We start from the raw sequence: 16,947 nt of genomic DNA on the forward strand, positions 1-16,947 counted from the left end.
TTTATTTTTTTTTTAAAAAAACATTATCAGGTTAAAATTACCTACAGGCTACAATGGTAGTCTAAGTAAATAAGTAACTTTGATATAAGAGAGTGCATGTATACAAAATTAAACCAAGAAACTAGTGATATGTGGTGTGATGATATATAAATGGTTAAAATTATGAGATGTTGAATATTGAACTATCTTTAGAAAAAAATTAAATGCTACTATACTATAGTTTATCTCCGTCAATAATTAATTGTAAGCATCCTTGTCAAAAAAAGATACGATAAGATTTTATTTTAATTTTATCCTCTTAGAACATCATCGAAAGGGACCTTAGCCTTTGGGCCTTTAAATTCCTTAGCCAGTCCATTCATTCCAGTAACAAGCAATATAAGCCCAAAGAGAAAAGATTGTTGGGCCAAATTCTGCCAAGTGAAATGATTTTTGGTTTTTTCTATTTTAATCAAAGGAAAAGGTTTATATATACCACAATTTTGTGGTTTAAAACTACTATGCTGCAAAAGTGGTTCACTTTTAGAGCTGATAAGCCACCCTTAACCTTTTTCTTATTATTAGTTTATGAAAAAAATTAACAAACACACAAAGAAGCTAGGAATTTTAAATTTTGAAATTTATTTTTATCAAACTAACATTATATTTAAGCATTTTTTTTCTGTAAAAAAAAGTTATTATAGTCAAAGTCATCAGTAAAGTAATTTTTAACTTTTTAGTAGTAATAATTCCACTTATATATTGCCACACATTATACGTGTCAAAGTCCAAGCTTATGATAAAAAACACAAATGCTTATGTGTCGTTTATTTATTGGGTGTGAAAAACCCTAAAACCCTTTCATATATTGTGTCTCAAAGAGACAGGTTATTGCCGTTTAGGGTTTAAGCGAAATCAAGAAAATCAGTTAAGCAGCTCTGTAACTCAGGTGGGAAAAAGGCAAAAAATAATGGTGGTTGACAAAGGGAAGAAGCAGAAAGTGGAAGAGGAAAGCTACATTGATGAAAAGCTCATTTTTTCCATTGAAAAATTGCAAGAAATACAAGACGACCTTGACAAGGTAAATTCTATCTTCCTTGCGGTCAAACAATAAATCATGGAAATATTTGAGTTCTTGTTATTCCAATATTTGGGTAATTTTTCATCTACAAGGATTTTGTCTAAAACTGGAAATATCTTCAAGTAAAGATTCAATTTTTATGGTAAAGAATTAGGTATTAGTTAATTATTGCTTGGAGGCGGATCCAGGATTTGAATTTATGGGGGTTTCCCAGCGATCTCAATAAATTAATACTATAAGGTATCTAATCGGATTCGAGCAAATTAGGGGTCGGTTTAGATTTAGCAGCGTCAATTTCTGCCAGTGAACCAAGCACTTGCTTTGTTATTGGTTCCCAACAAATATTTTTTAGTGTCTGGTCAAAGGTCACTGGGTTTGCGGAAGCCCCACCTACCCCTGCATCCATCCCTGTTATCGCTAGGTAGTGCGTTGAACAGTTAATCTCAATGCAGAGCAGGTTGTTCGAGTGGAAAGTCTCTTTCTTTTCTTCTTTGGGTGGCTGGGTTTGGAGTTCTTGAAATATGTTGTTTATAAAATGTGCCAGAATATTGCTGATGGATATTGAAGGTCGGTGTAGCTGACTCTATGATCGACTAATCATTCTATGATGAAAATAGAATAACTTCCAATTTGGTGTTATTTTTGGGACATAGTTGTTCGGATGATACTCTATGTCTTCAATTTAATTTGGCACTCCTTAATTTTCCCATTTTCCATTGTTAAGATTAAGCTTTTAATGCATAGACATCCTTATATGTATTCTAACATTGCTCCAAAACTTGTCTGGTTTCTCCATGTATTTGACAATGAGAATATGGTTCCTTGTTTTAAGTGTGGACATAAACTGGGTATCACTGGCAGTGTTGTAGTGTTCGAAAATTTTCATCTGTACACTGAAAGCTTAATCATTTGGCATACTATCAACTTTTACTGGTTCACAATAACTAGCTTGGATCAATTTGCTAGAAGTTTTTCTTCTGCTGTTTAACTGTAAGATAAGATGGGATGCCCTTGGTTTTACATGTTAACCGATATATCAATTTTGCTGGCAGATCAATGAGAAAGCAAGTGAGGAAGTGTTGGAAATAGAACAGAAGTACAACAAGATCCGCAAGCCTGTTTATGATAAGCGGAATGATATCATTAACTCTATTTCTGACTTCTGGTTGACTGCTGTTAGTGGCCCCATCCTGATCCTTTGTTCTCTCTATATTCTGGAATTCTGAAGATTATTTTACACTATATCTCATTTGCTTGCAGTTTTTGAGTCATCCTGTTCTTGGTGACCTTCTAACTGAAGAGGACCAAAAGGTTTGATTCTAATTTGTTGCATATAAACTTCTGAAGCAAACCATTACTGTTTCTCTAAGCAAACCACCTGCTCAATTAGCAAAGAGTCTCTCATCTATACCCTGTCTAAGTGCAGTTTGAATGACTGCTTTCGTTCTGATCTGAAACTCATAATCTTACTGCCTTCTTTCTTGCTAGATTTTCAAATTCTTAAGTTCTATTGAAGTGGAAGACTCGAAAGATGTGAAATTTGGTTACTCAATCACGTTTGTGAGTTCATTACTCTCTTGATGATGAAATTAATTTAGTACATTAGACTCTTGTGTTTGCTGGGGTGTAGAATGCTAATGACTCCTCGTCTTCCTCACAGAACTTTAAGCCCAATCCTTTCTTTGAAAATTCAAAGCTCTCAAAGACCTATACCTTCCTTGAAGATGGACCTACAAAAATCACAGCTACACCAATAAAATGGAAAGAAGGCAAAGTGAGTCGACAATTTCCGACTTGACAAATGTTACACATCTTTATCTTATCCGTTTCCTCTCACTATATATGTTATTTGGCTTTTGAAGGGCATTCCTAATGGCGTTGCTCAGGAGAAGAAAGGAAACAAGCGATCCCATGCTGAAGAGAGGTCAGCTTACAGATCTAGCATTTCTTAGGACTTCTAATTTTTTGCAAGGCTATTAATTGTTTATAACAAGCCTGTCAACTTGCAACTGATATATTGTTGGAACCTTGGTTTGTACAAGAGAGTAGGTTTGCTCACACATTAAGCCTGGTTATGATCTCTACCTTAGGAACTCAGATTCTGGTACAGCACATTTACTTACTAAATCTCACCTATAACTGGCTCATTTTAGTTTGATCTTTGAAATAACATACCAACCCCTAATTGACTGCTGCAATGTGTTTACTTTACTAAGAGTCGAGTGCGGAATATATTGGTCCATCCGTCACAAAAAGAAATGGCAGGATCAAAGTTAATGATTCAAATCACTCATGATTTCTGACAAAAAGAAATGACAGAATTACGTAAGAGCATAATAACTTTTTATAATATAAATGTTTTGGAAAAATTCTTTCTTGAGAAAACCTATTTGAGTTCCCAAATAGTAATAGTGCAAAATATGGCAGTTAATGCAGCCTTGTTGAAACTATTTTACAACTGTGTGCACTCACTAAGTTTTTGGTCTACAACATTCTGTGACTATCCTCATAAAGTCACAAATACTTGGTACTAAGTTGGTACAGAGACTGATACATGCTCGATGCTTTGTCCTCTGCACTCTTAATTTAAGCTGTACTTCTAAGTTTCATGTTTATGGTCATCCTATCTCAGTTGCTTTCCACTTGTTTTTACAGCTTCTTCACCTGGTTCAGTGAAGTCAATAAAAAAGATGATAGCGATGATGATGAAAATGAGGTTCTGGAGATTCAGGATGAGGTAAAATCTAATTCTTCGGCAATTAATTAAGATTTTTATCTCCCTTCTTTTTGGATGGGAGAAGGGGAGCTTATTTAGGTGTTTTGGTGCATAAAGCTGCTTTTATTTTCAAACTTATACCTTGGTTTTCTGGTTTCCAGGTTGCTGAAATAATCAAGGATGACTTGTGGCCAAACCCTTTAACTTATTTTACCAATGTTAGTTCCATACTGCATCTCTTGTTTCCTTGATCTGTTAATCAAGACTTAGTCGTGCACTTTTAACTAGATAACATTATCTGAGATTTACTAAACCACAGGAACCTGATGAAGAAGATTTTGAGGGTGATGAAGGTGGTGATGAGGTAAAGCAACATTCTTGCTAATAGTTGTCATAACTTGTGCACATCATTTGCTAAACTAAGTCATACTTAGTCATCTGTGGTTCTAATATGTCCTCCTTTTGGGTTTTACATTTATTTCTTTCCTAGGCCCACGTGGCATGAGGGTGAAAGGGCACTTTTGGAAAAAGTTTCTAAATTCTAAGTGCGGCCTTAGTAACTTTAGTTGTAGAATTTAAGTGTTTGACCCTGCTTGGTTGTGGCCTTTGTTGATTTTACTGGCGTTTAAGTCGATTTGTTGTCATTGTGAGTTGAGTTGCTTTTGTTGACTTCAGAATTACATAGTAGCTATGTAGTACAATGGTTTTCTTAAATACTAGGGATAATTTTGTTCCTACCCCCCCCCCCCCCTATCACATCAAGTAGAAAGAGTCTACTCAAGTTTGTAGGTAGTTTCTTCAAGAACTTTCCTTCGTTTACGTATGTCTAAAAGAAGCACATACTGTCAGCATTTGGAAGTTAACAGTTTCAAAGGTCCTTCCAAGTGACTGATATGATTTTACTAAAATCATATAGCTGCAACGCTGTAATATCCTATAGAACATAGAACCTCCTTCATAACTTTCTGCAAGAAATATAGTTCTTTGTGTTTGTGTTGCTTCAGTTTTTAGGTGTTTATCCTACATTTCCATCTTAGTTTTCATGGAAACTTTTTGCTGCTGTATTGTGGGTTAAACCAAAACTTCGTCTACCTTGCATTTTGATGAGAAGTTGGGTGGATATCAAGTTGGGTGTAATAGAAGGCGGAGTTGAGACATGTGAGGGAGAAAAGGGGAAGGTATGGTGAAGGAAGTCCTAGATTGAAGCCTCAAAAAGATGCCATCTTCAAAAGCATCATAAAGGGGGCATAGGGGATTCTTCTATACTTCTAAATACATTTGTGTCAGTACCTTGTTGGTGCTATTCTATGAGAACACGTTAACTTAGTATTAAACAAATGCATAATATAAGGAAGAGGATGAAACCATAGCTTTTGGTTTTATCTTCCAGGATGGTATTGGTTGGGTACTCTGCCTTTCAGAAAATCAAAGTTATCTTTGTTTTTGAAAACAATAAAGTATATATTCTAACAAAGAAATTGTGCTTATTTTCTTACTTTCATCCCTTGGGCCTAGGGAGAGAAGTCTTTTTGGTGGAACGACACTTTTTTGTTTAGGATAAGAGGAAGGAGTGGGTCTTACTGCTGTTTCACTTTCCTAGCCAAATGGAGGTAAAAGTGGGACATGTATGACTCCATCAAGAGTTGGGATCTTCACCGCAGGAAAGAGGAAAGCCTGCTTTGGTTTTAAACTTCGATTTCCAATTCTACCAAACAATATGAGGAGGAAGAAATGCAATTACGTGCAAGTGCCCCTATCTCTTCTTACCTTTCCTCAACTTAAATATTTGGCATTTGACTTGTATTCTGGATACAATGCAGAGATATTTTATGGTATAGAACTTGTTAATTGGGTCTTTTACTGCATGCTCATCATTATTTTTGGAAGATGATAGTACAGTTCTTGATTTTTTAAATGATAATGTCAAAATAAATTGTGTATATGATGCAAAATGAAAGATGTTCTGTTCTGTCTTTGGTTGATTTGATTTGAATTCCTATATGCAGGGGGAGGACTCTGAAGATGAAGGTGATGAGGAGGAAGAGGAAGACGACGAAGATGAAGATGACAAATGAACTGTTAATGGACCTCATATTTGATTTGATTTCTCTTCTTCAATGTTTCAATTATCATAGTTGGTATCTGTAAAGAAGCTTAATATTGCAGATAAAATCGAATTATATATAGTGGTGACTGCTTTTTTACTACAAAATGAACTTTTTCTTATTCATTCTTTAACCTTTACTTTAAATCTTTTTTATTTTCAAGTACATGATTCTTTCTATGCAAAAAGGAAAAGACAGGGGTACTCATCTCGTTGACATACTGGTAAATTGTCAGCTCACATATTTGGCCGGCACTAACAACGTCATATATTTCCTTCAAATATTCACTTGATTCCAAATTCATGGTAGGTGGAAACACAATACTTTATTGTGAAAATGATGATGCCAACACAGTTTGTAGTGACTAAAATATTATTGTTTCTCGTTTGTTGATTGGTACATGGGATAAGTATAATAATGTTAAAACAAAATTTCAGATTAACTTTATCGTTTGATCTGGTGTATTAGTTAATCCTGAGATTATTTTATTCCACCTTTTGTGTGCTTTTTCCGTCCATGATTAATATCATCGAGCAACCAAACCAAGTTGACACTAAAACAAATGGCAAAAATACCGACTGTAGATTTGAGTCCATTTTTGAGAGAAGGATATGAAGATGAAAAGAGAAAAATTGTGGATACAATTAGTAAAGCCTGTTGTGAGTATGGTTTTTTCCAAATTCTGAATCATGGTGTACCCCTTGATCTCACTAGTCAAGCTGTAAAGGTGTCAAAGTCTTTCTTTGAGTCTCCAAATGAAGCCAAACTCAAATGTTCTCCACTGCCTAATGTACCTGTTCCTGCAGGCTATAACAAGAAGCCTAATCCTTCTTATGAGTTTAGTGAATTCCTTATTATGCTTCCACCTGGTTCTGACTACAATATCTTCCCAGACAATCCTCCTGAGTTTCGGTATGAGCATAATCTTTAGCGTTTCGTTTATACTTCCTAGGTGAATCTAGAATGATACAGGGCTCAATTGAATCTATTGCTTTCAACTCGAATTATGTATATGTACATAAAGAAAAAGTTTTGAAAACAAATTGGATTCTTTTTATCATTTAAGCATATTTAATCAGATTGTTTAGCTATACAATTTCACCTTAGGTAGAGGTAAGGTCTGTGTACCCCCACCCTCTCTAGACCCTACTTGTGAGATTATACTGGATATGTTGTTGTTATCGTTTATCTTACATATCTAATGCTTCTTTTCCCATTTGATGTTAATAAACACATATCAGCATGATGCATTTAGTCCTTCAATTGTCATGCAGGGGAATAAACTTTGGTGTTTCATATCTTATGCTAGTTTTGCAAGTGTTACAATATCATCTATTTATATGATGAGTTTCTTCAACATTTCAGAGAGGTGATGGAAGAGTTATTCTCCCAATTCATGAAGATAAGTATGGTTATCGAAAGAATCCTAAGTGAATGTCTAGGGCTTCCTCCCCGTGTTCTTAAAGAATTCAACAACGACAGAAGCTGGGATTTCCTCATTGCTATGTTTTACTTGCCGGCAACAGAAAAAGAAAGGATAGGGGCAAATCCACATAAAGATCTCAGTTGCTTCACAATTGTTTTACAAAATGAAGTTGCAGGGCTGGAGGTTCAAAAGGACGGCGAATGGATCCTAATAGCTCCACAACCAGGTGCCCTAGTTGTCAACATTGGTGATGCTCTTCAGGTAAATAAATGTATTTGTGTGAAAAAGTTAGTCCTCATAAAACAATTGAGTGGCAGCTAGCTCATTCATAGAACAATAAAAATCAATAGTTAGCTATAGAGGCGGATCCAGGTTTATTTTTGTAATGGAATGAATTCTGATTGTTACAACGTGAACAGGTCCTTACGAATGACAAATTCAAGAGTCCACGCCATAGAGTGGTGAGGCCAAATGGAAGATCAAGGAATTCATTCGCGTTCTTCCACAATTTATCAGGGGATAAGTGGATTCAACCACTGCCTCAGTTCACAAAAGAGATTGCAGAACCACCAAAATACAGGCCATTCTTGTATAAAGAGTATCTACAGAAAAGAAGAGAAAGCAAGTCTAAGCACATTGCCAGGATCGAAGATGAGATTACCATATCGCATTATGCAATCCCTGAAGAGTAATGTTTAGACAAAAATAAGAAGGTAATCGTCTTGTCACTTGTAAGACATTAACTCATGATCTCGCGATTATCACGATAGACTTATCTCTTCTGATTTAATGAAAAGGCACATTGAATCAAGAATATTGAGATTTTTTAATAGTAAACCCCTTGATGGAAACATGAGTAAAGTTATATTAAAGCTAACATGCTTATTTTACTAGTCTTGAAAAGGGAAAAACAGAATATGCTTATTGATACTATATGTCCATCACATGTAAAGAATATTTGCTTGTGTGGGATAATATAAATCAAGGAAATGGAGTTTTTGCTCTCCATAGATTTTAGTAGTGTAGCTTATGAATTTCATTTTACAACAAAAAAAAGAGAAGAAATGTATAGAATATGATACATACTCAAGTCAGGTAAAAGTTATTTAAAGCCTATTTTAAGGGAGGGGATTAGATCCCTACCTGTCCATTACATAGAAAAGGATGAGCTTTGAGGAACAAAAGGATCCAAAGTGTTCTTTTTATTACCTGTCCTAAAAGAAAATGTGTTAAACAGAAATGGGCAATGTCAAAATTTGAAAGGTGCAAGTGAGTAGGCCTTGGGGACTCTTATTAGAAATTGGAAACTTTCACGTAGTCATTAAAAAATAGCTTAATTACTCTCTATAGCTATAGTTTGATAATTATAATTCATAGTTATATGTTATAGGGAGGAGAGAGGCGAGCGAGACTCGGAGAGAGAGGGCAAAAAGTAAGAGAGAGGTGAATTGTATATGTATATTGGTTAGATAATTATATATGATACAAATGTATTTGTAATATGCAAGCGAGATTGGAGAGGGAGGAGAGAGGCGAGCGAGATTGGGAGAGGGAGGAGTGAGGCGAGCGAGAGCGGGTAGAGAGTGGGAGAGAGGTGAACTGTATATGTATATTGGTTAGATAATTGTATTATACATATGCATTTGTATAAAAAAAAAGGCAAAATTGGGAGAGAGAGGATAGAGACGAGCGAGAGAGGTCAAAGAGTGAGAGAGATGTGACTTGTATATGTATATTAATTAGATAACTGTATATGTATAATTATAGCGAATTATACATATACAAATGTGACTAATTATACAAATTCAAAATTAGTCCACATAATTAATATATAATGTTAGTCATGACTAATAATTATAGCAAATTATAATTATGATAAATAATTAAGTATTATAAATTTATTTAATCGCATAAGTATCCATAGAAAAAAGGGCTGAGTGCTGACCACAACTCTCTTCTTACGAATTGGGCCCAGAAAGCAGTCCAACATGCAAACTGCAATCGGCTCGGGCCGCGCTTGCTTGTCGGATATTGGGTTAGTCTTAAGTTTATATTTTCGTATCATAATATTTCCTAACTTAATATCCCACGACCTAAAAGAAGTTATGTCGTTTTTGGTATAAGTTTTATTTCTAAAGACAAAAATGAAATACCAACTTATTTAAAAAGAAAATTATGCTATTAAATAAATCGTCTTTTTTTAAAGTAATGAGGCACCAAATCTTATAGTCTAACTAATAAAATCGATGAAAGTTTTTCACATTCTCATTTCACTAAATCAATTAACATCCAGCAGAATATAAAAGGGAGATTTATTAGTAGATTTTCATTGACAAATAATAAAGATATTTAAACCGATTTTACTTTATCTTGTAAGCCAAAGAGGTTACAAAGAATGAGATAAGTTTCATAACACAAACTAAAAAGTTTGAAAAATATTTCTAACCTTTAATTATATAACCTTTATTTTTTACCTACCAGAGTTCTCTATGCTCAATTTCACAATCAATTATTTCTGGTAGGCCCCATTTTACAAAAAAAGGCAAAAATGTTAATGCTCATCAAGAGTGGCATAACAAAATAATGAGTATTATTATTTTTGGTTATATCGTTTTCTATGCACACTCATGTGAGCTGCATGCATCATTTTATTAGAGCACTTTAATTGGAAAAATTGCTTTCCTTTAATTAATCCTTGACTTTGTCATTTATATTAATACTAAAATTAATTTTCTAATTATTAGGTGTGACGTGGCGTTGTCTTCATCTTGTGATTGAAAAAGTTTATATGTGCTTTTGTTATTATGAGCAGCCATGTGTAATCATCATTTTCTCTTTAATCATTCAACCAACGTAACGCACAATCTTGAATTTCTAACCTTAAACCCCTCAAATTCATCTAATTAAAACACCACCTTAATTGTTGGACCTAGGTGTTTAACTAGGTCCATAGCTCTTGCTTCCCCCAATAATCATAATTTCAACTATTTGATTGTCACGGTAGAGTTTTACATTTAACTTGTCTACCCCTTTATGTCTCAAAATACTCATCATACGCAAAACTTTAAAATATCGAAATAATTTTTCAAATTTTACCTTTAGTAGGACTACAAACATCTCATTTTATTTTTATCACATATAGATAAATACTTAGGGTTCGTTGGTATAAGGGATTAAAAGTAATAGTGATGGGACATAAAAAAATTTATCTTGTTCGGTTGTCATGTTTGAGATAATTTATCCCACCATTTATATCATAATGATGGATAAGCTAACCCAGAAAAATTTATTTTGGGATAACTTATTCCAACCAAACGATCTCTTAATAAAGAGAGATTATATCTTAAAATATAAATAAATAAAATAGCTAAATACACCCTTAATAAAGTATTTTCTTAAAAAGCATGTAAAATTAAAGATCGAATAAGTATGTTGTTGAATGCCTTGAATCGGACCCGCTACAAACAGAAAGGACGGGGGTCTCGCTGCCCGGTCAGCGAGTCGGGGGGTCCAGGGGGGCAACGCGCCCCCTGGCCTGGGGGTCCGGGGGGGCGGAGACGCCCCCGGCCCGACGGTATACAATGTTGTTGTATTGGGCCCTTAATTTTCTGTTGATTCTGTATGTTGGGCCCAAGCCTTTTAGGGCGTAGCTTAGCACTATATATAGACGCTATGACAAACCCTATTCAGTAATTCTGTTTTTGCTTCTCCATAATAAAACTGCTCCCCCTCTTCCCGTGGACGTAGCCAATTTATTGGTGAACCACGTAAATCTGTTGTCTTGTTTTTCGCGTTTATATTTTCTCGTATTATATCAAATTCCGCACAACAAATTGGTATCAGAGCCTCTCGGTTAATCGGTGTTCTTGGAGAATTCGAGATGTCTGCTTTGAACGTGAAAATCGACAAATTCACAGGGAGGAACAGTTTCAGTTTATGGCAGATCAAGATGCGGGCCTTGTTGAAACAACAAGGCTTCTGGGCGCCGTTGTCGAAAGACAAGAACGCCGTCGTTACTCCTGAGATGGCGATTCTGGAGGAAAAGGCGCACTCGACGATCATGCTGTGTCTCGCGGATGACGTCATCACGGAGGTCTCGGATGAAGAGACTGCTGCTGGTCTGTGGTTGAAGCTGGAGAGTTTGTACATGACAAAATCTCTAACCAACAAGCTGCTTCTGAAACAACGTCTATTCGGTTTACGAATGGCTGAAGGTACACAACTCAGGGAACACTTAGAGCAATTGAATACTTTGTTATTAGAATTGCGTAATATCGATGTGAAGATCGAGGATGAAGATGCTGCCCTGATTCTGTTAGTATCTCTCCCAATGTCGTTTGAGAATTTTGTTCAATCGTTCATTGTTGGGAAAGATACTGTGTCACTGGAAGAAGTCAGATCGGCCCTTCATAGCAGGGAATTACGGCATAAGGCTAACGGCACAAGTACGGACATACAGCCTTCCGGTCTGTTCACCAGTAGCGGAAAGGGAAGGAAAAACGGCGGAAAGAAAAATAAGCCGATGTCGAAGGGTGCAAAGCCGGATGATGTTTGTAATTACTGCAAGGAGAAGGGACATTGGAAATTTGATTGTCCGAAGAAGAAGAAGCAATCGGAAAAACAATCAGTGTCTGCTGCTGTTGCTGAAGAAGACACCAATTCTGAAGAAGATATTGCCCTAGTTGCGGATGAGCACACTCATCATTCAGATGTGTGGGTTCTCGATTCTGGGGCATCCTATCACATCTGTCCTAGGAGAGAGTGGTTCACGACTTATGAGCAGGTAGACGGAGGCAGCATCTCGATGGCCAACAGTTCTGTCTGCAAGGTGGTTGGGACAGGCTCGATCAAGATAAGGACACATGACGGTAGCTTCTGCACATTGAACGAGGTCAGGCACGTTCCATTGATGACGAAAAATCTGATATCTCTCAGTCTTTTGGACAGCAAGGGATTCAGCTGGTCGGGAAAAGATGGAGTCTTGCGGGTCTGGAAGGGTTCAAATTTGATTCTGAAAGGTGTCATGCGTGGTACTTTGTATTTTCTACAAGGTTCCACGGTTACGGGTTCAGCCCATGTTGCATCGTCAGAATTTCACCAGAAGGATATGACTAAGTTATGGCACATGAGACTTGGTCATATGGGTGAAAGAGGGATGCAAATTCTGTCAAAGGAGGATTTACTTGCTGGTCATAAGGTTAAGAGCCTAGAGTTTTGTGAACATTGTGTTTTTGGAAAACTACATCGCAACAAGTTTCCAAAGGCCATTCATAGAACAAAAGGCACACTTGATTATATCCATTCTGATTGCTGGGGTCCATGCCGTGTTGAGTCTTTGGGAGGCTGCAGATTTTTTGTGTCCATTATTGATGACTACTCAAGGATGACTTGGGTGTACATGATGAAGCATAAAAGTGAAGCCTTCCAGAAGTTCAAGGAGTGGAAAATTTTGATGGAAAATCAAACAGGGAAGAAGATCAAGAGGTTGCGAACTGATAATGGGCTGGAATTCTGTTGGTCTGAATTTGATCAATTCTGTAAGGATGAAGGGATTGCTCGACATCGTACAGTCAGAAATACACCACAGCAGAATGGTGTAGCTGAGCGGATGAATCAAACACTTCTGGAGAGAGCAAGGTGCATGCTCTCTAATGCTGGGCTAGATAGAAGATTCTGGGCAGAAGCGGTTAGTACAGCTTGCTACTTGATTAACCGCGGACCACATACAGGCATACAGTGCAAGACACCTATGGAGATGTGGTCAGGAAAAGCTGCTGATTATTCAAATCTGAAAGCTTTTGGTTGTACGGCTTACTATCACGTCAGTGAAGGTAAGTTAGAACCAAGAGCTAAAAAGGGAGTATTTGTGGGCTACGGAGATGGAGTGAAAGGTTTCAGAATCTGGTCTCCAGCAGAAAAGAGGGTTATTATGAGCAGGAACGTTGTCTTTGATGAAAGTTCTCTGCTTAGAACCATTGTGAAGCCTACAACTACGTCAGAAACTGGGAGTCTTGACAAACAGGTGGAGTTTCAAGTCATTCAGAACGAGAGCGATTTAAAGGAACCTGAAGAGGAGGATCAAGAGCCACAGACAGAAACTGATATTCCAGAATCTATGCCATCAGATATCCATCAGAGTATAGCTCAAGATCGGCCAAGGAGGGTTGGAGTTCGGCCACCTACGAGGTATGGTTTTGAGGACATGGTGGGTTATGCACTGCAGGTTGCTGAAGAGGTAGATACATCTGAGCCGTCTACTTACAAAGAAGCCATTTTAAGTTCTGATTCTGAAAAATGGTTTGCCGCTATGGGAGATGAGATGGAGTCCCTACACAAGAATCAGACATGGGATCTGGTCATACAGCCTTCGGGGAGAAAGATTATTACTTGCAAATGGGTTTTCAAGAAGAAGGAAGGGATATCACCAGCAGAAGGAGTCAAGTATAAAGCCAGGGTTGTTGCCAAAGGTTTCAACCAAAGAGAGGGAGTGGACTACAATGAGATCTTCTCACCAGTGGTCAGACATACTTCCATCCGAGTGTTACTAGCGATAGTTGCACATCAGAATCTGGAGCTTGAACAACTTGATGTGAAGACAGCGTTTCTACATGGAGAGTTGGAGGAAGAGATATACATGACTCAACCGGATGGTTTCCAAGTTCCAGGGAAGGAAAATCACGTCTGCAAGTTGAAGAAGTCCTTATATGGACTTAAGCAGTCTCCAAGGCAGTGGTATAAAAGGTGTCGCGCCCCATTTTCGCGGAAAACGGGTTTTGTGCGCGACCTAACAACTCTTTTGGGATTTCGAGTTTTTTGGAGTCGCCACCTAACGAATTAAGGCGCGTTAGGGCACCTATCTAACCTAACTAAGTCTAACTAAAGTCAAAGGGCCAGAGATTAGGGTAAGGGTTCAAATTACCTCGAGGGGAAGGTGTTAGGCATCCCTCGAGGTCCACAAGTGTGGGTCCCGGCCGTATCTCATGCAATCTATGTGGGGGTACAAGTAGCAATCAAGGTCGTTTATTAATTTATTTAATCTTACTAAGTGATAACAAATACGAAACAATTAAGACTATTATTCTTATTTATTTAGATATGTAAAGCTAGGTGATGACAATAAATAAACAATTAAGCTCATTTTATTTATTTTTGACATACGACACTATGTTATAGACAAAATTGGCAAATATTAAGCAATTAGTATGTGCAAAAGTAAAGTTAAAAATTGATAAGTTTATGAATAGGAATTTTTATTTTTTTTTAAAAATGTTTATTTCTTTATAGGGATGATGCCACGATATTATTGATCGTGCTCCTCCACCATAGAAACAATTTTGATTTGAGGTCGGTCTAAAAAATTTATGTTTTTAACAAATGATTTAAAATATTTAGTTCACACGTAGGCACATAAACAATTACATATAAATGCACATAATTCTTTTTGAAGTTCATGGGAAGTGGTACTTCCGGGGACGCATCGGTTTAAAAATTGGAACTAGACCTCATAGTTCCTTTGACTTTCCCACTAACGATAGGTTAGGAGATAGTACTTTATTTTTTTTAAAAATAATGTCACAATCAATCCAAAATTTCAAAGGAAGATTGAATAATGACTTTTAAGAAAATTATGTTGCAAAATTTTATAAGTACTAAAACTAGTAGAACATTAAGATGGTAAATTTATTAAATGCAAAGGTTTTAAGACGAAGCCAAATAATTTGTTAAATGCATGACATGATTTAGCATCATAAAAATTTAAGAAAATAACATATTGCAAAAATCTTCATTTTTATGAGTTTATTTACAAGCCTATAGACATGATTTCTAGGTGTAAAAAGTAACACATATATGCATAATTTTGTAAATGGTATGAACAAATTAAACCTTAGACATGGTTTCTACATGATAAGACAAATGAGAATTTATAATATTTTAACATCTAACAACCTACTAGATTTATTAGGATTTGATTTTAACATTTAAAAATTAATGGACTCTAGTTCTTATTTTTTTAAGGCTTGTTAACAAAACGTCAAGCAAATTGAAAATTGATTAGATTATAACACCTACAAATATCAAATCTAGGTGGTTAAAGACAAACCTATAGGCATGATTTCTAAAAAAAATAATGAGCAAGTACGCATATAAATCCCCCTCCCCTAGACGACCCCCAAATAACTTTATTATATGATCTTAGGGTTACAATTGTTACAACATTCGAATAAATAAAATAGCGGAAAAAATAAAATATATAGACATATATACATTCAAACAAATAAACAAATCCTTCTTCAGTTAATCTTCAACTTGAACTTCAAATATGAAACCTGTTAAACAAAACAAAATGATTCACCTTGTACTCGAACAAAGCAGGAAAATAGCGGAGAAAAGCACTTGAATATTTGCCGAAATATTAATATATTGTTTAAAGTAGCAAGAGAGCAATGAGAGAAGGGAGAGTGATGAGAGAATTTTTGGTTGAAAGTGAATGGGTATATTTTAGAGAATGAGAGGAGGGGGTCCTTTTTATATAACAAAGAGGGGTAACAAATAAGGGGAAAAATGTTTAAAGGAATCAATTAATTATCACATTTTCCTTATTTTAAAGGAGAGCCAAATCAGAAAATTTTAAAATATTTCATTACCAAATATAAACAAGTATATAATAACGAATAGGAAAATAGTAATATTTTCCCTTAAATAAAGAAGAGACAAATCATATTTTTTTTAAAAATATTTCATTACCAAAAATAAATAAGTAAGAAATACAATTAGGAACATTAACATTATTTTCCTTAAATAGTGAAGATCCAAATTAAACTATTTTAAATTATAATTTTCCAGCTATAGGAGTAGTAAGAATCTATATAATATGCAATTAACGGAAGAAGGATCAATTAAGTTATAATAAAAGGGAGGAAATTAACACAATTATTTATTTATTTCTTTTATTAAAAATCCAATGCCAAGTTACTGTTAATCAACATTGCACATGTTTAACTCAAGGGAAATTATTTTAGGGAAGACAATATCACATAACTTAAAGTCAAAGCCAACATACAACTTCATATAATTTTTACCGTATATAGACAACTAATAATCAACCACACTTAATAAAGTAAAGTCAAGTCAGAAATTGCAAACTCATTTAATTTTTATTTTTTTTAAAAAAAACGAATCAAATCTAAGCTAAAGGAATGATCCTTCAAAGAGTGAGTTATCACTCCCAATTAATAGCTGAAACCAGGCACCATCAATCACAATAATATTGGAACCCATAATATGTAATATGTAGGAAAATAGCTAAGTTAACCGTCATTCCAAGTCAAAATGGACAATATTTCAATTACACACCAAGTCTAAAAATCAGAAAATCACAGATTTAAGATCAAGATAACATGCATAAAATTTATTCATTCAGGCAGTCAGACAACCAATTTTGTAGAAGAAGAACAAATCTATTAAAAGGTGAAATGATATTTTAGGAAAAGATTACCCGGACGGATCTGTTGAGATCCGTCATTTCGATCAAAACCCGGTCTATCACCGGAGTTTTTTGGCTGAAGATGCTATGATTTTGTTGTTGTTGCTGTGTTGTTTCGTAGCTATTGCTGCTCCTGGTCCTAGAAAATGAAAGAGG

The 16,947-nt window shown here is 35.6% G+C and overlaps 2 protein-coding genes across 2 annotated transcripts; both read left to right on the forward strand.

The window, feature by feature from the left end:
- Positions 1-368: 368 nt before the first annotated feature.
- LOC101252497 (NAP1-related protein 2) lies at positions 369-5,988 on the forward strand. Its single transcript, XM_004241527.4, has 10 exons — positions 369-1,060; positions 2,113-2,235; positions 2,321-2,371; positions 2,549-2,620; positions 2,721-2,834; positions 2,923-2,984; positions 3,716-3,797; positions 3,938-3,994; positions 4,096-4,140; positions 5,783-5,988. The coding sequence occupies exons 1-10, from the start codon at positions 950-952 to the stop codon at positions 5,849-5,851; spliced, it is 786 nt and encodes a 261-aa protein (XP_004241575.1). The 5' UTR covers positions 369-949; the 3' UTR covers positions 5,852-5,988.
- A 328-nt stretch (positions 5,989-6,316) lies between these two features.
- On the forward strand, positions 6,317-8,158 carry LOC101257382 (flavonol synthase/flavanone 3-hydroxylase). The gene is made up of 3 exons (XM_004242121.5): positions 6,317-6,793; positions 7,247-7,568; positions 7,727-8,158. Exons 1-3 carry the CDS (start codon positions 6,444-6,446, stop codon positions 7,997-7,999), a joined length of 945 nt encoding a protein of 314 aa, XP_004242169.1. The 5' UTR covers positions 6,317-6,443; the 3' UTR covers positions 8,000-8,158.
- Positions 8,159-16,947: the final 8,789 nt, after the last annotated feature.

The sequence above is a fragment of the Solanum lycopersicum genome, chromosome 6 (genome assembly GCF_036512215.1).
Source record: "Solanum lycopersicum chromosome 6, SLM_r2.1".
In the NCBI taxonomy this organism is placed as follows: domain Eukaryota; kingdom Viridiplantae; phylum Streptophyta; class Magnoliopsida; order Solanales; family Solanaceae; genus Solanum; species Solanum lycopersicum.